At 45.3% G+C, this 24321-nt stretch overlaps 3 protein-coding genes across 6 annotated transcripts in view; 1 reads left to right on the plus strand and 2 right to left on the minus strand.

Moving 5' to 3' along the window:
• The window catches only part of xxylt1 (xyloside xylosyltransferase 1), a 21498-nt gene extending 20778 nt beyond the window's left edge, over positions 1–720 (minus strand). The window contains exon 1 of the mRNA XM_060067904.1: positions 420–720. The gene's annotated coding sequence lies outside the window, so the exon portion shown is untranslated. The remainder of the gene's footprint in view (positions 1–419) is intronic.
• Positions 32–8113, plus strand: LOC132469820 (serine/arginine-rich splicing factor 11-like). Of its 4 annotated transcripts, none has more exons than XM_060067895.1 (13): positions 32–390; positions 1348–1481; positions 3651–3760; positions 4379–4468; positions 4558–4604; positions 4705–4838; positions 5218–5299; positions 5420–5533; positions 5910–5999; positions 6106–6177; positions 6264–6441; positions 6605–6670; positions 7158–8113. In XM_060067895.1, exons 1-13 carry the CDS (start codon positions 269–271, stop codon positions 7422–7424), a joined length of 1506 nt encoding a protein of 501 aa, XP_059923878.1. In that variant the 5' UTR covers positions 32–268; the 3' UTR covers positions 7425–8113. The 4 variants fall into 4 exon arrangements, with proteins under 4 accessions (XP_059923878.1, XP_059923877.1, XP_059923880.1 ...); XM_060067894.1 differs by having other exon boundaries at positions 33–390; positions 4702–4838; XM_060067897.1 differs by lacking the exon at positions 32–390 and having other exon boundaries at positions 1718–3760; positions 4702–4838.
• The window catches only part of LOC132469818 (ankyrin repeat domain-containing protein 13C-like), a 27509-nt gene continuing 10797 nt past the window's right edge, over positions 7610–24321 (minus strand). Inside the window, exons 4-13 of the mRNA XM_060067892.1 lie at positions 23058–23143; positions 21585–21630; positions 20019–20085; positions 17537–17681; positions 16125–16256; positions 15159–15320; positions 11743–11822; positions 11316–11414; positions 10910–11010; positions 7610–10620 (exon numbers count right to left, since the gene is read on the minus strand). Coding sequence (XP_059923875.1) covers positions 10490–10620; positions 10910–11010; positions 11316–11414; positions 11743–11822; positions 15159–15320; positions 16125–16256; positions 17537–17681; positions 20019–20085; positions 21585–21630; positions 23058–23143 — 1049 coding nt within the window. The 3' untranslated portion in view covers positions 7610–10489. The remainder of the gene's footprint in view (positions 10621–10909; positions 11011–11315; positions 11415–11742; positions 11823–15158; positions 15321–16124; positions 16257–17536; positions 17682–20018; positions 20086–21584; positions 21631–23057; positions 23144–24321) is intronic.

Below are 24321 nucleotides of genomic sequence, written 5' to 3' on the forward strand. Positions count from 1 at the left end.
TATTTGCACACCGCTTCCGGTTGGAACGCTAACGAAAACTGCATTGTCGCCACCATTTGTGCCCATAGGCTCTAGTGTCCCGGGCTGGAATTTAACCCCCAAACGTTTTACAGTAAAATGGTCGTTTGTGCGCGGTTTCAGTATTTCTCTTAAGCGTGCTACGGAAAACGGCGACGTCGCGTTTACAATTCTTCCGGAGTCTTCGTGTGAACGAATATCCCGCAACATAACCTAGCCTTCTGCAGCTAGCGACGGACTCGTTGAAAAAATGAACAGCAACACGAACGTGATTCAGGTGACCAATGTGTCTCCAAGCACCACCTCTGAACAAATGAGAACTTTGTTCGGGTTCCTTGGAAACATAGAAGAGTTGAAGTTATTCCCTCCAGAGTGAGTATTTATTTGTTTTACGCTCTTACGGTGCTTCTGTTTGTACACGGCCCACGTTGGCCGCTTTGTGGGGCCTTCGCCAGGCCGCTCGCCTGGCTCCTTGCGGCGGTGTTTGTCTTATGTTTTGCCCGCGCATTAACGCAGCCCTGTAACGGGACACTGCCGGGGTCTGGAGGCAGATGTGGGTTCAACAAAGACCGAGTATATGCAGCGTGAATCGACATAAGCCGTATAAAAACCCACTACAGGTCATCGTGGGGCTTCAATGTGAAAAATACATGCTTAAAAGAACTGCAAGCAATACAGCGTGTAGGACGGGAAGTGGCTACGGAAGTAGCCGACTTCCTTTATCCTTAAAAATTAGGTGGTTTGAGTGTGTTTGAGTATCGTTTAATAACGATGCAGTGCGTTTTTATTTTTTGTTATGCACCCTTATGTAATAGTCTTTGCGGCTACTGGGTGCGATTGCACCGCTTAGTTGTCTAAACATATTTATACTCGTATGTCTTGCACTAGGTACATAGGTAGTGGCATTTTAGTAGTAGTTACAAAACCACTGTCCTCTCAATGTATCCGGAAATAATCGATATAAGTATCTAACTCTACATACTGATATAATTGTTTAAATATTCTGATTTAAACGTGTTCTTTGCTTTATTTCTCGTCTGTCATAATTCACCTGGTTACACCGCAGGTAGGAATGTCGATGCAGTATACTAAAATGCGATGCTAGTGCAGGTCAATTTCAGTTCGATCATTGCTTTATTGGTTGGGTAGAACCTTTTTAAACCAGTAGAATTTGGATTATGCATAAAAAAGGCTGGTCAGTTGTGATAATCATGTGAATTGCCAGGATTGGCCATGAAAGACTCTTCATCCACACACATCATTTCCTTGAAAGCAGTGAAAAATCCCTTTGTTTGTATTTTTGCACAACTTTCTCGTATTTTTTTCCAGTGACTCTCCCTTGCCTGTGACTTCACGTGTCTGTTTTGTAAAGTTCCGCGAGACTGAGTCGGTCGGGGTGTCCCAGCACCTGACGAACACGGTCTTCGTCGACCGGGCCCTGATTGTGGTTCCATTCGCAGAAGGTGGGTAGCTGTTTGTGTGTGCGTCTGTCTTCCTTCTGCCCAAAAATGGCTACACATGAGTGAACAACATGCATATTTCATAGTCTCCAGGCAAGCTGCTAAGCCAAGTTACCTAAGCTTTTTTAGTGCTTGGCATTTGCGGGGGTGTAAACGGAAGGAAAATGTACATGTGTGCCCATGTCTAGCACTTTTTTTGTAAACCTCTCTCTCTGTGATTTGTGTTGTGGTTTTCGTAGTGGACAAGTCATTTGCAGAGAGCCCCCTCCCTGCTGGCTGAGCGTGGTCCTCTGCTGCCATCAGGAGATTAGAAACATTATTGGCACCAGGCTCCAAAGCCCCTTCTCACAAATTGTTCTGCAGTAACCTGTTAACTGTTGTTTTGTTTCTCTCTCTGTCCAAGGCATCGGTTCAGTTAAAAGATTAGTCGCACAGATTCTAAGCAAAACGCTGTTTGCAGGGGATTCCCCACTCCATTTCTCCTCCAAAAACTGGGATTGAGGCAGTGGAAGGTTTCCCCAAAATTTGATCTTATACATGTTGATGATTTAATCAGCTGTCATGTCCTGAAACAAAGCATGCAATTGAAATGGTTATGCATGCTAGTATAGATGTGAAAGATGTCCAGCTTATCTGCTGGAAAGCCTCTCTGAATTTGGTAAGGGTACGCATCAACCACCTGCCTAACTGCCTTTCACCTGTAGTATAGATATTAAACATTTTGTGTATATATAAATATAGACGTATAGATATATCTATATATTTATACACAAATTGATAGAAAACAAAGGAAAACTATAGTCTTAAGCCTCTGCTTGTAAATGCAGTGAAATGCTTTGTTATTTATCCAATCCACAAATGACAAAAAAAAAAGGGTTGAATCAAGTTTAACGGTGGTGTTTCTTTGTTTTGTTGTTGTTTTACAGTTGTTTTTCCTGGTTCAGCCAGCCCTATATACTTCCAGGCCCTGCTGAAAATGCCACCAACAGTTTTGTCTTCTGCAGCCTTATCCTGTTTCTCAAGTGTCCTTTCTGTTTTGTGTGTGTCTTGTGTGTGTGAGTGCGTGGCTGAATGGCTCAAGTTTGTCTCTCGCTCTGAAAAACAAAATACATGTATTTTTTTTATATATATATATCAACCCACGTTTTCAGCAGCGTTTCCCCCTAGATTTTGAAGCCTTTTCACACAGGCAGGATCCTCTGTTCACACGCCATTGTAGTGTATAGTAGTCTGCCGTAATAATAGTAGACCTAACAGTAGATTATTATTACGAGCATGGACACTCTTGCATATTTTTTTATTATTGACATATCCCACGGCACAGTGTTTTTATGCCAACATTTGGGGAACTGTTCAGCTCCCAAAGCCAATAACCACCTTCCCATAACACGTTCCTCCTTGAGTCTCTTACTCTGTGGTTACTGCAGCATTGGACACAATGTTTCATGATTCTATCGGGGCTCGTCGTAGGCCCTTTACTCGATAGAACATGTCGAGTGATGCTCGTTTATCTCCTGTTTGTAGCAAGTTGTGGATCGTTGTTTTTTTTTTTTTGCCTATCGATGCTAAAACTGGCTAGGCCCCCTTGTGTGTTATGTAAGTGATCCGGTGGCCGCCGTTATTGGCCGGCCACTGAGACGGGTTAATCAAATAATGGTCATAGCCAATGTGACGGTAAGTGATGCAGCATAAGTGATTGATGTGTACCCAACTGTCTCCACCCCAATCATGAACTCTGTCTTCTGTATCTCAATGTTTTTGTGTGCTTTATAGCGAAGCAGCCGACGCGAGTCGCTTGTTCATAAAACATCTAATGAAAAATGAGAGCACACCCCACTGGACAACCGACAACTGTGCTTGCTTACGTTTGGTTCATGACTTAAAAATCAAGTGCAGGTGATAACATCTTGGCAGTGTTGACCAAAGTGTGTATTGTGACATGAGTACTGCTAGCTGCTAATCCTAAGATTTGATACTAGTCAAAAACGAAAGAGCTCAGCATCAATCAAGGCAACCAAGTGAACTGTTTGTAGGGGTGGGTGGTGGTGGTGGGGTAGGTTGGTATGTTTTTTTGCTACCAGTGTCCCTTGTGAGCGTAGTCAGAAGTGATTTAAAGTGTGATGTTTGGAGTGCGGGCGCGGTCGCTGATGGGCTCTCTCTTCCCCCTCCCAGGAGCTATTCCTGATGAGTCTAAAGCTCTGTCTCTGCTGGCTCCAGCCAATGCTGTGGCAGGGATGATGCCTGGGGGAGGCCTTCTCCCCACGCCCAATCCTCTTGCATCGGTGAGTGTTCGTCCTTTTTTTATTTTCTTATTCAAATGGTGCATAGCGCCATGAGTCATCAGGTCGAAAAAAGATTCAAGGTCCCATGAAATGAAAATATCGCTCTCTTGTTCAGAAGTGAATCAAGTTTTGTTGCCTCAATTCCACAAACAAATGGTATGAGAATGAACAAGAGTTTCAAATGTGGGTCATTTTCATTTGTTTGTTGTGTGTATTTTTCACTGCTTCAGATAAACTCTTGTTATGACTGCCTGTACTAGTTACACTGAACAGTATTTCATCCAATTATATTCCTTTATAATTGGCTAATTGATATTACTCTGGTGCTTTAATGAAAGCACCAAAGTACTTTTGATAAGGGATGTCCCACCCCGACCTCTGGTTATACGTAGATTCCTGACTTCGGTTGGATCAGGCATATTGAATTGGATCATTTCAGGCTACAACTTTGATTTGTTAATGACTTACAAGTCTTTGACATGGTCTGTTTCCTATTTTGCTAAGTGCACTTATCCACCTGCTCCTACCAAAGTAACTCAATCCAGCTAAATCCATTCGTTTAGTGATTTGTCCTCCTCAATTAGGTGCGTGTTACTAATGGATGTCTTGTGTTTCCAGATGGGTGGGCAGCCGTTCGGAGGGATGGGAGGTCCCAACATGGAACAAATGGCCGCCATGGGAATGCAAGGCCATAACATGAACCCCCAGGTCAGGATTTGATCCAATTAGTTTACACACCGAGTTGTGTTTTTGAAAGCTTGAAAAAAACATGAACATATTGTGCATCTCCATTCTAGGCTATTTCCGCTGACTTCCTAAAGCTGATGCAGTCCATGGACCCAAAGTAAGCACCTAAAACGATTCACCCTGCGGGCCTTTTCGGGCTGCAGTTCCCCACATGTACCCCTTTGAAGGAACTAGTGACATAACTCCTGCTACTGTAGGTTGAACCATATGGCGGCGGGGATGAACCTGAACCAAGCCATGAAGGCCGACGCCTCCAACAAGGAGATCGAGGAGGCCATGAAGAGGGTCCGGGAAGCCCAGTCCCTCATCTCGGCAGCTATTGAACCAGGCAGTAAGTACTGGCTACTTACTTGAGTCTAACCCTCCTCTATATGATGAATATCAGGCAATGGGACAACCTGCTGGTGCACTAATCATGGCCGCACGGGTACATTTCAATCAATCTCTTCTCCCACTTTTCTGTCTCATGGATGTCCTGCCCATAAAATATGGAGAGAACTGATTCTTTGCTAAACTGTGCATATAAGGATCATGAATGCTAATCAATTTGTATTGCATTTATTTTTATGTTCTGTCCTGCCATACTGAAAAATCGGGCTCTGCGCCTTTTCCATTTAGTTCATTTCCCAAAGCAGTCTCTCCTGGATTCTCATTTTGGTTCCTACTGCCCTCCGAGTACCAAAGCCGTGTTCTCTGCTCATTGTCCACAGTTAAGAAGGAAGAGAAACGCAAACATTCCCGCTCACGGTCGAGGTCACGGCGCCGGAGGTCCCGGTCTCGTTCACGACACAGGTAAGAAGGACCCCCCCCCCCCCCCCCCCGCACGTACACCTCCCCACACAACCACGTGCCCACCTCCAACATAGCTACGGAAGCTCGGACACTGACTGCTGCCCCCCCCCTCCTTCCCAGGCGATCCAAGAGCAAGTCCCGCCGCAGGTCCCACTCCCGCAGCAGGAAGAGATCCAAGAGCCCCCGCAGGCGAAGGACCCACTCCCGGGACCGCAGCCGCCGCAGCAGGTCCAGGTCGGTGCGCCCCTCAGGGCGGGGGCGGGGGGGGGGGGTTCGTAACACCCTTTTGGTTCAGAAAACAGGAGATGAGAACATACCCACCGAACATACCATAGGGAAGCGGGCTTCAAAGAAATACTGTGTATTTGTCTGCACTATGCCACACTCTGCCGGGGTTTGTGTGTGCGTCCAACACTGCACTTCCTCGTTATTTGTTCATCTCGAAGGAGATTGTATTATTTCACAGTGCAAGCTCTGTACTATTTGACACGCAAGTGTCTCCTTTCAGTTCTCAGGATCATAAGCATGATATCAGTAGCCTGTGGTTCCATGATCCTTTAACCCTCGCGGCTGACGCCATATTTTGGTTTGTTTGTGTATCCTTCATCAGGGAGAGGAGGAAGGAGGAGAAGGCCAAGAAGCGTTCAAAGACCCCACCGAAGAGCTACAGCAGTGCCAGGAGATCTCTAAGCACTAGCCGGTGAGTTTCCCTCTCCACTTGCACGGTCCAAACTAAAGTCGCGTGCGCTGCCGCACGGCCGTCGTCCTCCTAATGTTCATCACGGTGGTCTGTTTGGCCTCAACAGCAGGCGCAGACGAAGCCGTACCGTGTCTCGATCCCCCAAGAGGAAGCCCTCCAAGTCTCCTTCACCCAGACGGTGAGCCGAACACACCGGTCGCACACCGACGCACACTCTCTCACTCACTTTACAATGCACACGTCTGACCCGCGGACCCTCCCCAGTCACAAGAAGGAGAAGAAGAAGGAGAGGGAAAGGGAGAAGGATCGGGACCGGGACAGGAAGGAGGTCCGCGCCCGCAGCCGAGACGAGAGGGAGCGCTCGTCCAGCAAGAAGAAGAAGAGCAAGGACAAGGAGCGGGAGCGCGAGCGCAAGTCTGAGAGTGAGAAAGGCGACGTGAAGGTGTGTACTCTTTCAGTTTTTCCCTGTTTGAGTTCATTTTGATTGTAAATTTCACATTCATAACATGTATGATCAGTTGCACGTCATTTGTCTCATTCTGGATGTTTTATTTTCCAAGCTCACTTTAAACAGCCGCATCTATATATTCTTTCGACATTTTCAGTTAGAAAAACCTAAGGAGGGGTACACACTTAAAGATAGTGGGCCAGATTCCCCCCAACCGGCGATGGTGAGCATAGTCCCGCTTTGTTTTTTGTTCTTTCTCTGTGGTTCTAAACATTGTTCTGCTCAACGATCCAGTACTGTGAGGTATGTATCTGCTCAGAACCTCTTTGCCAAAAGCAATTTCTTCTCTGATATCGTGTTGTGTGGGCTGTGTATGTGGAAGAGACCAAAAAGGCCCATCGGCAGCTAAGATAACCGAAGCAGCTCTGGCATGGCCAACTCTTCCTGCCCGTGCATCTGCCACGTTTGTATAGTCTTAGAGTGACATTTGATCACATGACACTACCAGTTGTCAATCATTGCTTGAGTTAAATCCATTAGTGTGCTGTATTGGTCAAATCATTGCTCTCCCCGCCCTATAAGGAATAACGGTGAAATGTATCATTTTGTGTGTGCGGTCTATCGTATTGTCGACCACCTGTGTAGTGTAGTGTTTTAGTGTAGGCCGCCGCAGCCGGTTAAAGCACTCCCCCCGGCCCTCTCTGTGACAGGTGACCCGCAACTACGATGAGGAGGAGCAGGGCTACGACAGCGACAAGCCTGTCAAGGAGGAGGAGGAGGAGGATGTGGACGAGGAGGAGGAGGAGGAGGAGGATGAAGAAGAGGAGGAGGAGGAGGGGAAGAGCGACGAATCAGAAGCAGCGTCGCCGCCCCCAAAACCCCACCGGGAATTTGAGGGCCCCATGGAAGCCCCCCCGAAGAAGTCCAAACAGAACGGAGACGACCACCACCAAGCCGACATGGATATGAGTGACTGAGAGAACACACACTCTCACACACTCACACACGCACCCCTTCAGCTCTCACGTAGGCCACTGAATTTCTGTTAGTGTTCCCTGAAAAGTTAAAAACCGTTTTCCGGGTGTTTTTAAGTCTTAACTGCAGGAAAACCAGTTTGTTTCCGTTGTAGTGTTTTTTGTTGTTTTTTCTTTTTTATATTCTCCCCCGTCGTCTCTTTCTGGACCACATCCTAGACGCATACTGTAGTTCTGTTTGATATGAAGTTTTTAATTTCTACTCGACAGTGTGTAGACCATCGGCATAGGATGGCGGTCAACCAAACAGTTAACGTAAGATGTGGTTTTAAATTGTCAATAAATGAATACGGTGAAGGCTCTCTTTGTTTTTAGCTATTTTTGTTCATGAAAATGTTACTCTTCCTATTTGCTGGACATAAAAATGCTAACTTTAATTTGACGTGGCATACTTGTGTCCTGAAATTTTTAATTTATGTAAGAAGAATCATTTTGCTTCTAAATGCTAAAAGTAAAGTTTTTCATTGGAGGCTAGGCAGAATACTTTGAGTGTACATGACTGAAGCCTGTCAGTCAACCCAACTCCCGCCTCTTGTACTTGTCATCTGTAGATTAAGATTGTTTGTGAATTGTTACTATGAACCTTTACCGATACACATTTTACAAGGACTAATAAAACTGGGCAAAAATAAGTTTGTTTGTATATATTTGCAGTTAAGTCTGAATATTTAAATGGTTCATAGTGCCATGAGTCATCTTGTTGAATAAAGGTAAAGGCAAAATGAAAATATCACCACACAGAATCAAATCACTTGTTTAGTCAATACCACAGACAAATGTATGAAAATGAGTGAGTATTAAATGTAAGTCAATGGGTTGAAAGTATATATTTACTGTTGCAAAAATGATTGCTAACCATATACCCTTTGGCTATTTTAAAATAGCCATTTTAACGAAGGCGTCCTTAAAGTCAAATGAACAAATCACACAAATAACAATCCATGGTCAATTTAGATATGTGGATTTTATTTAAGTTTTTCTTATGAAAATAGTGGCAGGGATATACAATGCTTGCTGTACATTTGATGTGAAGTCAATCCAAAGAACTAAGCAGTTGGTCCTGGGGAATTAAAATAATACTAGGCATGCAGATGCCTTGAGGCCCAATTATTACAAAACTACTGTGCTTATCAGTAGAAGGGAAAATTTAACTGGAACGCATCATACCGGCATGTACACTCCCAAGGCCTTAATGGAATAAAATCAACCTTTACTTGGGTCGTTTACATTTTCAACTGCAAAAACACTTTCTACTATAAATAAGAGATTGTGCTGCCCGGGAATCTTAGGTTGATCAGGATTAGTGCATGGCGTGGTCTTCTCCACAGGTGTAGCTCATCAGGTTAACTATGGGGCTGTAGGCATGCCAGTGCACATGATTTACATCATGCAATACACCTGTGTTGGCCCCTACTATTACACCTGTGACCTCTGTTTAAAAGGCGTATGGAATTGACTGACAAGTAGTGACGTTTGCACCACTACAGTAGCCAGCATAGTATGTTTTAAAACAATAAGGAAAGATGAGAAGGAAGCGGTGAAATTAACAAAATATTCATAATGCTAAAAGACAGTTTAGGACTTTTCTTTTTTACAAGCACAAGAGTCTTTATACAAAGATAAACAGACCGATAACATTTGAATCTTAATGTTCACAATTCATAAAACCCATGAAAAAAAACAAATGAAGACCAAAACAATATCATAAAACATGTATTTAGACAATGTCCAGGGGAAAAAATACTGTTGTGTTTAACACTCGAAACACCATTCATTCCCTTAACCTTTTGACAGTATAAACAATAAATACAACCCGCTCGGTTCTTACAATGGCGATACCGTTAACGGCATTGTAGTTATTCCTTATTTTAACGTTTCTTCAACATTGCTGCAGATGTTTACACTGGATGTAAATAAGTAGTTATGGAAAGATGATATAAATTAATGCTGTCTATCATCTATATACAGAAATCACCTCAATTGGACCCATTCAAAGGTTTTGAAAGGACAGAACATCAGCAACTATCTCAAAATTGTTACGCAAAAAATGTGTTAAATAAATGGTCTTCTAGTTGGGTAGAAAAAAAAAAGTTTAGAGTTATGCTAAATTAAATTGACTGTCACCATTAATGCCAGTGAAACAGTAAGAAGATGCTCTTGCAGTACCAAAAAAAAGTGCAGAAAACCATTGTTTCAAACATAAAAGTCAAATAAAAAGTAGTAACATGATTTGTTACAGGGCAGACCTTCTAATGCCTAGACTGCCTTTGAGAACTTGCCACATACAGACTACATATTGAGTCTCATTGAGAGTTCGGAGTGGGCCTTAAAATGCAAGTTAACTACGGATGCTCTGCTTTGGTGGATTGCAATTTGACAAACAGCCAACGCATTCCAGAGAGCATCAGTGATTGACATTCGGTCAAAAGCTGACTGTAGGTCATATTGTGCACATGTAAACAATCCTCTGAAGTTCTGAATCATGATTGCTCTTCAGCTAGCACTGAAACTTCAATAGGTTTAGGGTTGGACAGATCTACGTCTGCAGGATAACCTTCGGTTCCCTCGGATGTCAACGGTGACCCTCATTCGGTCTGTGTGCTTTTCAAACATCCCTTTTAAAAACATTGCATACATACTTACAATACATAACGCCTGAATCAAATCTTACTTCATGACTTATTCCGACAAATAAATAAGTTGTTCATACATTTGTTTGAATCGAAATCCCCTTTTTTTTTACCTAGTCTCCACCACGGTCAACCAAAATTGCACGTACTTAAAAAACCAAATCTCATCTCCCGAGATTCCATTCATATCCTATGCAACGTTGAGGAACGGTGGAAACGCATCCATCAAGTCTGCAGTGTTATCAAAATGTATTCAAACCCCTTTTTTCTGCTAGATTTAAAAGCATTGTATTATAAATATGGCGTAGTTTAGGTGGATTCCTTCCCCCTGTTCTCTACATGTCCCAATGAGGGGGGGGGGGGGGGGGGAGGAGGAGGTTAAAGGTCGGGGAAGCGGCTGGGGTCCTCTTTGTACTCGCTGGGGATGGTGAAGATGGACTGCTCGAACTCGTCGTAGCGGAACTCCTGGAAGGTGACCGTGGCGGTGATTGTGGGGAACACGGGAATGTCTGCGGAAACCAAAAGGGAAGACAGGGGACACGGTGTCACAACTCTAAGAAGAACAGGGTTCAACACTCATCCATCCTCAACGTCCTTAAAGACATATTGGCCGTTAGGCCTATATATAGGCAGTTAAGGGAAAACATCCCATAACTGCAATAAAGTCACTTTTTTTAAGTGCCTCGCAAAAGTTTGGATTGTGCCAAACAATAAAAGCTTGGAGAATGTTAAAAAACAAACAAATGACCAGTTCTTCTCTTCAACAAGGACAGACGTTGTGTGTAACGATGCACGTACCCAGTTTGACGGGGAAGCCTGGAGGCAGCTTCATCTGGACGAACTCCCTGAGTTTATTAAAGTGCTTGAAGGGAGCCACTACCTCTAGCACATTCAATAACCTGTGGAGAGCGAACACACACACACACACACACACACACACACACACACACACACACACACACACACACACACACACACACACACACACACACACACACACACACACACACACACACACACACACACAGTGAGTCTCAGAGTAAACACAGCGTATCAAGTCCTCTAATGACATTGGCGTGCCGATCCGTTTGTGCCTGGTCAGGTCTGGGGACGACCTAGTGCCAGACTGAACTCCTGGAGTAGGGGTGGCTGGGGTTTGAGACGGGTACATCTCGGAAGGAGGACGCTCTCTAAAAACACTCACGATTCAATGCCCAGCGGGAAGTCTTGACTCATGGCTACCGTGGCTTTGAAGTTCTTCTTGCTCTCTTTGCAGACCTGCTCTCTGCCCAGGTGAGGCGCCCTGGAAGCAGGGAGGGAGGGAGGGAGGGAGGTGTGAGAACGCTCATGTGCACTTCCATGGAGGGCCATTTCACTGTGGTTCCTTTGTACAACGCAAACAAAGCTATTTCAACAAGGGAGCCGGTCGTGTGGCTGTCTTGAGACTCAACAGAGTAAACACACATCACGTCTCAAATATTGAGAAGCATATAATAGGAGATAATGAAAACATGCATTAAAACTGATTCACACCATGGATTAAACGTATGGAACGGAAGCACGGCCCAAAATCGCTCTCGACTGATACAATGCATTCGATCGTTCCTTGATCGTGGACTAGCGCTACTGACCTTCCGTTGTCCGCGCTGATGTACTCCTCCCAGGATGTGGTGCTGGGGGCCGGGGGGGTTAGCGACGGTCGCCGCGCAGGCTAAAGGGCAGCGGGGGAAAGAGTCACGGTCGGAAAAACCGATAAGACTACGACTGCACACTATGGTGCGCTATTAAAACCACATGGGAACGATACGGTTACTGGCAAGGTCACAGAGCTTGCCACAATAACACAAAGCACAAAGGCAAACATTGATCGGGTTTGAACTGGACGGTCGGGCCCCTGAACTCTCTGAACGTGGGCCAAGTGTCATAATAACCTTTTTTTTTATGGCTAGTTGCAACAAAGTAACCGTCACAACACAATCCACCACTAGGGGTCTCTAGTGAGCCACTCGTTTCCAAAATATCCTTGAGTCAATTGAAGGTCTAAAATGCAATTGCTAGGTAATATCATATGGACTAAATATATGAATAATGCAGCCATCATGTTCTGCCAAATTAAAACATCACATACAACCTAATCCTCACCATGACACCCAGATAATTTTGGAAAATCTTTGCAAAAATACATAATCAATACCAACATTAGGTACAATGTTGTGTTAGAAAGCTGACAATACATTTTGTAGACATAAAAATGGACATAACAGCTGACACCAATGCCCCGACAGAGAAACACAGAGAGAGGCCTGAAACACACACCCCAACCTTCACCCCCCGCCACAGCAAAACAAACTGTACGTGTGGGGGGAAAGGGAAAAAAAAAAAATAAAAAAAAAGAAGAAAAAAATAAAAAAAAAAAGAAAAGAAAAAAGAAAAAAAAAAAAAAAAAAAGAAAGAAAGAAAGAAAGAAAGAAAGAAAGAAAGAAAGAAAGAAAGAAAGAAAGAAAGAAAGAAAGAAAGAAAGAAAGAAAGAAAGAAAGAAACAGAGACAGAGACAGAGACAGAGACAGAGAGAGACTAATCGCGCTCCCCTGTTTTGGTGCTGGGCTCTCTGGGCCATGTGGTTCCAGGGGCCTGTTGTTGTGACTGGGGACAGACAGCACGCCCGCGTCCCCGCGGGGACCTCTGCATGCCAGTCCTGCCTGCAGGCTCCGTCCCCGACCCCCACCACCCCGGTCGCTCCGCGGCGTCAACAGGGTTTAAACTGTCACCCCGTCAACTCAAATAGAGCCAAGCCCCCCGCTGTTAAGCCCTCAGCCTACACACCGGCAGGCCTGAACTATTTAGTCCCCCCCCCCCCCAATCACCACCACCCCTCCACCACCGCCCCATCATCGGCTGTGGAAAATAAAGCTACGTCACAGGAGCCGTCCGTGATCCTGTGGGTTTTACTGTTCAATAATATTTTGACTGGGAGGGACGGTGGGGCCGGACTGAGTCACGTGCGGTCGCTTCATGGAACACACACACACACACACACACACACACACACACACACACACACACACACACACACACACACACACACACACACACACACACACACACACACACACACACACACACACACACACACACACACACACACACACACACACACACAGCTGTCCAACGCATGGCTTTGTGAAAACTAAAAAGGACTGAAGATATTGAATTCAATCTTTCTTTACTATTGCATTTCGTCCTTTCTAACCCTAACCCTGATATTACTGTTCTTCCTGTCTAACCCTGATATTACTGTTCTTCCTGTCTAACCCTGATATTACTGTTCTTCCTGTCTAACCCTGATATTACTGTTCTTCCTGTCTAACCCTGATATTACTGTTCTTCCTGTCTAACCCTGATATTACTGTTCTTCCTTTCTAACGTTGATATTACTGTTCTTCCTTTCTAACCCTGATATTACGGTGCTGTGCTTCCTTTCTAACCGAAATAACTTATCTTCAATTCTAACTCATCACCTTTCTTCTATTCTAACCCTGATATTATTTTTCTTCCTTTCTAACCCTGATATCACTTTTCTATCTTTCTAAGCTTGATATTACTTTTCTTTCTTTCTAAGCTTTATATTACTGTTCTTCCATTCTAACCCTGATATAACCTGTCCTCCTTTCCAACCCTGATATAACCTGTCCACCATTCTAACCCTGATATTACTTTGTTTTCTTTCTAAGCTTGATATTACCTTTCTTTCATTCTAACCCTGATATAAGCTGTCCTCCCTTCTAACCCTGATAACACTTTTCTTTCTTACTCTCTAACCCTGATATTTCTGATGTTATACCAATGTTATACCATTCTAACCCTGATGTGACTGTTCTTCCTCTCTAACCCTGACATTACTCCGTTTTATTCCATTCGAACCCTGATATGACCTTTCTTCCTCTCTAACCCTGAAATGACTGCTTCTCCCTTCACACCCTGACCCTGAATCCGCCCCATTGCCACTGACAGTGAAGAGCCGGCAGCAGACAACGGTGAAAACGTCGGCAGCACAAAAAGCATTGCATAGAATGGAGGGGAGGGAGGGGTGAGGGCGAATGTGAAGGGAACAAACACAAAAACAACAACAACAACCAAAAACACAAACAAAGACACATTTGAAAGGGAGCCTATTGAGTGACGCAGGGCTTTCTGTCGGTAGCGCGGCTGGCTTTATGCGCTGTGTTCAGATGAGGGGCTTGCTAAGCACATACTGGAACCTACTGTATTGGAGGGGCCGGGTTTTAAAAGGGCCATGCGCTGAATAACATTCAGCCTTTCTTCCCTCCGCGTCGGTCTGCCCACCAGATGGCAATAACGCTTCATCCGTAGTACACAGGTAGGGGGTGGGTGTGTGTGTGTGTGTGTGTGTGTGTGTGTGTGTGTGTGTGTGTGTGTGTGTGTGTGTGTGTGTGTGTGTGTGTGTGTGTGTGTGTGTGTGTGTGTGTGTGTGTGTGTGTGTGTGTGTGTGTGTGTGTGTGTGTGTGTGTGTGTGTGTGTGTGAAAGGATGCAAGTGTGACTGTGAGAGTGAGATGGAGAATGGGGGTCCACCACCCAAGGAGGTTCCGGAAGGAGGTAGGTAGGTACCCACCAGGCAAAAGCCTCATTCAGTGCCCTATGGGTGCTGTGGTCGGAGAGCCGGTGACGCCGGGGCACTGAGTGTTTAGGACAGGGCTTGGGAGGATTACGGTCCTTTGGGACGTCAGGGTTAAGCTCCGCCACAGAGGGGGTCGAGGGAGACCGAGGGATACGGTCAGGGCTTTGCACGAGCGCTTCCTCTGCATGTATAAAGTCAATCATCCCTGGCATGATTGAACTTAATCGTGTCTTGGGATACATCTACCTTATTCACCTGGCGGCCATCTTGGTTCTAAGTGCTAGCTACACGGGAGGGCCAACCGCTCTAGCGTTTAGAACCAAGATGGCCGCCAGGCGAACCGGGGGGGGGGGGGGGGGGGGGGGGGGGGGGGGGGGCGAATCGGGTCGCTCCGTCGACTCGGGACTCACCTCAAAGTTCTGCTCGATCAGGTTCCCGCCCTTGCTCAGGCTCTCCATGATGGCCTTGTTCCTCAGGATGTCCTCCTCGCTCAGGTGCTCCCGCCGCTTCCGGGACTCCAGCACCAGGCCGTTGACAAAGTAGAAGGCTGCCAGGAAGTTCCCCACGCGCTCCTGCCCGGAGAGAGAGAGAGAGAGAGAGGGACGAGGGGAGGAGAGGAGGCCACGCCCGAGTGAGCCCAAATCGCCAGACTTTCATATTTATTTATTATTAAGATTCATTTTTTGTATTTCTGTGCTTTATTATAGAGAGAGGTAGAGGGGAAGGTATGGGAGATGGAGGGGAGGACATGCAGCAATGGACCACGGTGACTGCGGTAAGGAATAGGCCATAATGGTACACACTCTACCCGGCGCGCCACCGAGACGCCCCCGGGATTTCCTTTTTTAACAGTCAAACCACTGTTTTGTGTAGGCTGTGTGATGAGAGTCTGGGTTTATGTTTTTTTTTTCTTTTATCTTAAGCCCACAGGCTGTAGGCTGTCGGGTTGTATGGATTTTGATGAGAAAAAAACTGTGTATACATTTTTTCCCCCCTCGGGAAAGTAATAACCAAGAGGAAATGAAATTCGATGGGGGCTTGCTGGCATTTTTGCATGGGAGGAGGGGGGGGTCACAGAACAGAAAGTGATCCGTGAACCGTTCAGGAGCCAAATGTACTTAGGCCAAAACAAAGCCTGGGATAATCACTGGCTGTGACAGAGACAAATAAACAAAAACCTATTCATTTTCCCATTGGGAGAGTTTGTTTATGGGGCATTTGATGATTGGCTTTGGTTTGTTGAGAGTATAAACTCATCTATTAAACGTTTTAATCATACACAGGAGAATGTGTTGGAATTCGCCCCCCCCCCCCCCCCCCCCCCCGGGGGAACAAAGTGTGGGTGAGATTTGTGACACCGTAGAGGAATAACCCACCGTCTTGTCCTCCCTGAAGAGCCAGCCGCTCTGAGCCCTGGAGAAGGTGATTGACTTGGTGGAGAGCGTGGCCGAGTACACGTCGCTGCTCATGAGGATGTCTACCTCTTCTTCCGTCTCCATCTCAGACTCCTGGAGGGAGAGGGACACACACGGCTCAGTCCACAGCCTGGGGGGGGCCCACAAACACATAGACCCCAAAAAATACACTGGGACCACGAAAGAACACGGGACTGCGAAAAAATGTATGGGAATGTAATGGTGCATTAAAGGCTCCAACCCGTTTCCTGACGCCCTAGGGAAGGTCGAGGAGAAAGGGTTCCTACTGGTAGGGCACGGCTACGTCCCCCCCCCTTTATGACATACTGAAAAGCTCATTGATAGTTTATTACCATCTGGTTAACCAATACTGTAGTTTTATTGGGGAGCATGAGCTGTTCTCAGCATCCTGAGACCTGTCCGCCATCGTATAACAAGTCCTCGCTTTTGCCAATGCATTGGACTTCTCCTTGCGGAGTTCTTAGAGAGACACAGAGAGAACTCCCGTCTGAGGCCTCTTCACAAAGACACATTCTGGTGTCAACCGTTCCCTCTGACAGCGTGGCAGGTCAACCGGACGGCTTGGGCTAACTGTGGCTTGGGCTAACTTGCTTATCTGTGGCACAGCCAGCTGGTGGCGTGTGTACACACTGACCGGCAGGTCCCTGGCCCATGTGTACAGTTCCCAGGCCAGCTTGTAATCTTCTCTCCAACCCCATCCCTTTGTGCTCACATCCTCTGGCCGTACCTGGTGGTAGAGCGTGCTTCGTGAACCTGGAAGTGTCGCAATGGGGAAGGTATCAAGGGATACCGAGAGTTTGTAGAGACTAGGCCAGGACAGTCTAGACTCGTATGCCCTTGCACCAATCAATGACCAAGTTAATGGTCGCTCTGGCATTTCGTCCCGGTAGGAGGGTTTCACCTGATGCACGTTCCCGGCCACCTTGTTGATGCTTAATCCCCGTTATGATAAGAATAACAACGAAAACTTGTTGCTCGGTTAAAATACAACCTATGGTCAAAAATGACCAAGGGGGAGGGATTAAAGGTGACATATTATAACACCAGGTGTGAGTGTTGTTAGCCGTTACAAGCCCTTTTTGAAAATCCGCCTCTTCCGACATCACAAGTGGGCGATTCCACCTGGATGTGTGCTGGATAGATCAGTCTACCGGCCTGCCCAGTGGACTGTAGCCAACGTTGCCCACCGATCCAGCACACATCCAGGTGGACACGCCCACTTGTCGATTTTTCAAAACGGCTTGTTGACGGCTACTCACACTCACGCCTGGTGGTATAATTTGGGACCTTTAACTGGATTCTGAGGGGCCTTCAGATCAGGTGACTGGAATCCTCCTGCGGTGGGGGCGTACCTCGTGGTGTATCCGCTGGTAGACCTTCTGCTCGTTGTCCAGCACCACAAAGGACTCGGAGGGAATGGCGTCGCCGTTGAAGATGAAGCTCAGGTCCCCGCGCTGGCACTTCATGTCCGAGAAGTCGATCAGAGTGGTGTCCAGTCTGCACACACACACACACACACACACACACACACACACACACACACACACACACACACACACACACACACACACACACACACACACACACACACACACACACACACACACACACACACACACACACACACACACACACAAGAATATAGACAGACAAAGGATGGAACAAGTACTATTAAGAGAAGCAGCTCAATCTTAACAGAAGTAGAGGAGAAAGAAATAAGCAACGAGTTCATCTACAACCTTCAGAGATTGATTGCAGTCGCTAGGCAACGGGGAAGCAAAACGACCAGTGTACGTCTTCTCACAGAAGCGAGAGTGTCGTCCGAGATTCCGCATTCCGGTTTGAAACCTTCAAAGCGGAGCGTTGCGTCAAACAAGATCTGGGATCTCAGTGAACGGATCCGGAGACACACCGCGTGTGTCTGTGCACGTGTGCAAGTGCGATGTCATTTGAAAGTTGATTTATTTTTTCCCCCCCAGTGGTTTACTTGTTTATCAGTCAAGTGGTTGTGATTGAAACGCACTCTGGCAGTTCTGGGTCCCGTTGCCGTGCAACTTGTGTTCCAGTTAAACCAATCGAGATCCGGATAAACCGGTTTGCTTCGCTTTTGAAACCGTCAGCTTCTTGGCGGGGATCCATGGTGAATGTATACGTTTTGTATACGTGTACACGTTCAACTCACTCACACAACCAATTCAGCCCTTGGATTTGACAGGCCTGTGACAGGTTGTGAAGACTATAAGCCGCCCCCCCCGTCTCCCCGTCTCCCCTTGTCCCCGCTGAGTGTGTAGCCTGATATATGGGATAGCGCTATAGATTACGGTGATATGTAGATGACGGTATCCTAAGGCAGATGCCGTCAGGTAGTGATAGCTTTTGTCGAGACACTCTCTCCCAAGTCAATATAACCATGGGAATAGGGCTGGGCCGTTGCGTTATCACAAGGACATTTGCACAATGTAAATTAATAACAAGTCCTGCTTATGAATTCAAAACACCGCTCTCAACAGACTGAGTGTCATTACATGCAATATGGCTTCAGACGGACGCTTTAAACTTCACATATTGATATGCCTTTAATAAAAGGCATATCTTCATAAACAAGGCAATTAAGTTTGAATAGCAATTAGAATTGCTCATTTGCATTGCTTAGTAACATAACCGCAAGAGCACTTTTGTATCAATGTATGAAGATGGATAAGCTGGACATCTAATAGTAAATAACCAAAACAAATATAATCACTTTGGGTTCCTGACTGTACCTTACGTGAGCATCGTCCATTATTCAGGACATATTACAGAAGGAGAGTTCATTAAACTTACTAAATCACACAATCGATGGATTAATCAATAATGACAACGTTTGGTCACAGCCCCAGTAGAGGCCAGGCTAACGTCAAACCGGGCCAAGTTAACGTCAACAAAGCTTGGCTCATTCCCAAGTCCCCCTCTGTGACAAGGGGAGGACTATTGAACACAACGGTATCTTTACCCAGCCTGCAGACAGTAGACAATGCACCAGGCTAGTATGCAGTCTGAGACCAAAGTCGTTACAGAACCCTGTGACGACATGTTCTGTGGTCGTAGACCAATCAACTATGTATGTATACAACAAGAAGTTTATCTCATGACTCATGTCTTCCGTCAAATTGTCTGTTTACCGTTCTCAATTAATGCGCTAGCTGGCGTATCCTCTATGGGCGTATCGTGTTGGCCTCAACACCGGTAACACCGGTAATACCGTATACCGCGGCAACCCTAGTGTGCCACTCGCTAGGACCAAACGACTGTAGTAACAGTACACAAAGAGCAGACCTGTTAACACTCGTGCTGTGAATTCGTCATCAGTGACATTTCTTTGCATAAATTTATGATGCATCAGAAACAGAAACCTTTATTGATCCCGGGGGGATATTGTTTTTCCAGGTGCTCAGTACAAATAAAAATTACAAGCATAGAAGATAAGATTATAAATAGAAAACTAGAACTGCAAGCAGTTATGCAGGGGTCCAAGAAGTGTGCATTTCGCTTTATTTGTTGGTTTATATCTTCAATTTGGCCTCACACCTCTTGAATTATCTTCTAATTCATATAATGAACCTCATTAGCTTGTCTGGTGTGGATTCTAACCACGGACGATTCTGAATTCATTGACGATCAAACCAAGCCTAAATGAGTTATGTATTAATACTGCGTTGATACACATTTCCACCCAGTTTCCATGTGACTGATGAACACAGGCAGACAGACACACATACAAATACATACACACACACACAGCCATATGGACTGACGGTAAGAGGGACTGACGGAGACAGAGACGGACAGACTTGCCTGATGTTGATGCCCTGTTTGTAGATCTTGCATGCGTCTGAAGGAAGAATCCTTGATAGCAAAGGCACTGCAACGTGGGATGAAGACGCATGAAAATACAGCAGAGAAACAGCCTATGTTGTTGGGTCACACTCACAATCCTAGTACGGGAGAATTTAATATCTACAACAAACCACACGGAAGAACAATATGTATTAGGGTGTGGTGAAAATAATAAACTATAATTCCCAAAGGAAAACTCAATCTGAGCCTCTAATTTCCCTCGGCACTTAACTAACGCTACGTACGTCATTCTATACTTCGATTTTTGTGTCTAATCACTGCTTTGTGACGATGCAGAAAACCACCCAAACATGGTTATCATGTTGGTTCAGACGTGAACAATACACAAGTTAAGACAATAGTAGTCGTGATAATCCACTAGAGCAATACCAGGCGAATCCCCTAAAAACAATATACCGCCCACCACCGATTAACAGAAACGAAGCCTGGCTCAGTGCTAGGCCTCACTGTGTTTTTACAACAATGGATCCACCCGCCCATTTACAGTCAACACTTCCCATTCATGCTTCTCTATGCATTCTCAGGGCCCTCTGCCGCACGCACGCAAATACTCGTCTATGCAAAGTAATGGTTCATAGTCTACAAATCGGACTAAGGAAGAAACACATTAAATGTTTCTAAAAAAAAATTGCGTCAAACGTCATACTTGCTCCGGTCAAAAGTCAGGACATCTGATGACGTCACACACCTTTCCCCCCCCCATGGCCTCATAACTAGTCTGCGGTCAACATACTTGAATCGTTTCCTACATGCCATCTTTACAAGCACACTTACAAACACAGCTTTGTGCAATATTTACACTGTCCCGATCCCTGGTACCGGTGTGCATCCAGTACACAAACTTCACAAGGGGTGTAAATAATTCACCAGCGATGTGTTGACACAGCCCTCCAGTCCGGGCTTACTCAATGATGACCCGAGACCCCCTGCCCAGCGAAAGCAACGCTGCCGAGTCAGAGGAGGCTAATTATGGTTATTGTTTTGTGAATTCAAATGTCTTGCCCGTGTTACAGCGTTACCTTTCATTTCTGTCTGTACTGGTTATCCGTTTTGTTTTCTTTGTTGATTACGGAGCAATTTAGATCATAGGGTTCATCTTAATAACCCGGTCCAGGGCCTACCCGCATTATGGTTATGGCCCAACCTCGACTATGGTTACACGTCCATAAATAATGTTTAGTGCTTTAACAACTCGGGAAAGCAATATGTGGGATTTACTGCTAATTAGTAACCACCAGGGGGCGTGTGTTTCAGCATATCAAACCCAGAGTTACACCACTTTAATTCCACTGCACCTCACCGTTTCTCCCCACTGTTACCGCCATGTGTCATCATTGAAACACACCCACACGTCAAAATAGAGGCGATAAAATCAAAAAATACATGATATGAAACAAAAATAGGCCTATTCCAATGTATGTTCAGGTATTGTTAACCAAACGCTTGACTAGTATTTTCCAGACAATGGTCAACAGACAGCATGACAGGGAGATGCCAACTCACCCCAGCTCTGGAAGTCCCAGTGAAGCTCCAAGTAAAAGTCTCCCAGCTGAGAAAGAACAAGGATAGGATCATTGGATGAAGAACACAAAACCGACCCAGAAAACAAAGTAGAAAGATTCAACTTCAACCCTAAAACGGACTCCCTGGGATAGAACCCAGCTGGCCTTTTCTGTGAGGCCCTCTAGGTCTGTTATTGTGGCTAGCACAGGGTTTTGGGCCCAGACAGCCTAACGTTGGCTTTAAACAATGTTATCTGGAAAGACAAAAAACGACCGTGACTTAATGGTTTCCATCCTAGCCTGGAGACATAGACATAAAATACAGGAAATGTCATATCATTTTTTAGAACCGTTTCTGTGGATAGCTTTTTCAGGGATTTTTTCCCCCCCAAATTACCGTTTGGTTTTCAAACAACTGTGTTTCTGGTTATTTGTACATTGCACAAGCAGGTTCCAAAATAAAACCTGTTGGACTGCCCGCCCTTTTATTTCCCTATGGCTAGAGGCCTGGGAAGAGGACAGCAATTGATTCACTGTAGCTTCCTTATGGATGACAATGAACACAGAGTAGTAGTAGCGTAGTAGCAGGAGCAGCAGAAGTAGTAGTACTACAGGACAGGTTGGGGGTCATGACTAGGGCGTCTGAATCCCAGGTGGAAGGGTGTTGGCTCATTTATCCACACATGGACAGAGAAGTGGATGTGCTTTCTCGAATGGATCTCACCGTGTAGTGCTGGCTCACTGTGGTGATGTATAATAAGTTTTGGACATGGATATGGGGAAGGTCAATGATAAGTTTGTGGTGATGCCAATAAGTAGTCAGAGGCTGTGTTTGTGTGTATGTGTATGTGTATGTGCGCGTCAGATGGCCGAGAAGGAGAAATGTGGTCGTCAAAACAGATTGATCCTTGAACGTGAGCCGACAGATCAGATGGGTCTTTATTGTTTTAGCGACATCCTTCTGGATGTCAAGACTGCAGCATAGCTAGGGCATAGCCATCACCATGCTGTACTAGACGCATGCAGAGTAAGTGGTTGTGACAAAGGGCCAGGATAGGTATACAGGGCAAGGATAGGCTGGCTAGAGTGTTCTGACCTCATTGCCCTGACCCCTACCTGCTCATCACTACAAGTCGCTTGGGAAGCACTTGGTCTATCTATGACAGCTAAACTAGAAACGACACATTCCCAGTGCAGCTCAAGATGTACTTTTATCCCGAAAGAAAAGTGAAGGACAGGAACAGACAAAGCAGGTGAAATATAAATAAATGATGCATATACCGAGTCCCTACTCAACAAATCGCACAGCTGAGAGTGGTTTCCTTCTCATTGTAATTCTCGCCTTTAATGTTGAGTTTACATTCGGAGGCAATGTCCCCATGGCAAGGTAGTACACAGACGTCGAAACATTAGCGAGCAAGCGAAAGAGAGGGAGAGTGAAGCAGAGAAGTGTGTGTGTGTGTTTGTAGTGCACCTCTTTCAGGGCCGTCAGCAGCTTGGGCCTCTTGTCCTCCACCGTCTCCCTGGACTGCTGCTTCAGTTTGCGCAGCAGCGCCGTGACTGATGGAGGGAAGGAGGGAGGGAGGGAGTGAGAGAGTGTGCAGCTTTGCCATTCACCCAGCATTGATTTGAGCTGCTCCAGAAAGATCCAAAAAGGGACACGCGTTTACATCGAGGTCCCATTTAGCAGGGGGACAGAAAGCCTGCAGCTGGATAGGATGTGTTGTACAACAACAAGACCCTTTACGGACCAGAAGACACTCCCAGTGGCCATGGCTACTATGAACAAACACGTATGGAAGAAGGGGGCCTCACTGTTTAAATAAAGTAAATAAAAGGGAAGGCATGCAGAGACAAAATAAAGAGACCGAGACTGTTTGCCTACTAGGCCTGGGTAAAAAAATCGATTTAATCGATTTTGGATCGATTTCGTTTAAATTTCACGCTATCGATTCACAGGGCATGAGATCGATTTTATTTTTATTTTTTTTTGTAAATATGTTGAAAAAATATGAATTTAAGGAGTTTTATAATACTTGAATATTTTATCTTAAATGGTATAATCTTTACAATGGTTATATTTATATCTTTTAGGAAGATGGAGGCAGTTTTGTTTATAGTTGCCTGGATTGTCATTAATGTAGCCTACAAAATAAAAACATGTCTTTTGCAGTGTGTTGCATGGAGATAATTTCATTAATATATTGAATTAGGCAGGCCATCACGTTGAATAGAATGTAAAATCTTGCTAAGGATGTTAATTAACAGTCGCAACTACAAGATTTTAGTCACAATTAATGATTTTATTGATGAATTAATGATGATAGCCTATAAAGAATATTTCCTTACAACTTAAGAAAATTATCATTCAATCTAGGAGCAGATGGAAACGATTCGGATTGAATCGAATCGAATCGTGATTAATCGATTTAAAGCCTTCAGAATCGAAATCGAATCGATTCAGGAACTTGGCCGTGATACCCAGCCCTATTGCCTACACACACACACACACACTAGAAATGTGGCATACACAATAACAGAGAGTTAATGTGTATGCCACATTTCTTGCTTAGTAAAAGCAAAACAATATATAGGATAGCAAAGCAATCATTACAAGCCAACGGAAACTCATAAAACAGAGTAAGAAGAACACAAGGATATGTCTGAAAGGTGTTACAAATGATTCACTTCTAAGCAAGCAATTGGCCAGACTTCTGAGAGTGTGCACATGGAAAGCT

Source organism: Gadus macrocephalus, chromosome 12 (genome assembly GCF_031168955.1).
Source record: "Gadus macrocephalus chromosome 12, ASM3116895v1".
NCBI lineage: Eukaryota > Metazoa > Chordata > Actinopteri > Gadiformes > Gadidae > Gadus > Gadus macrocephalus.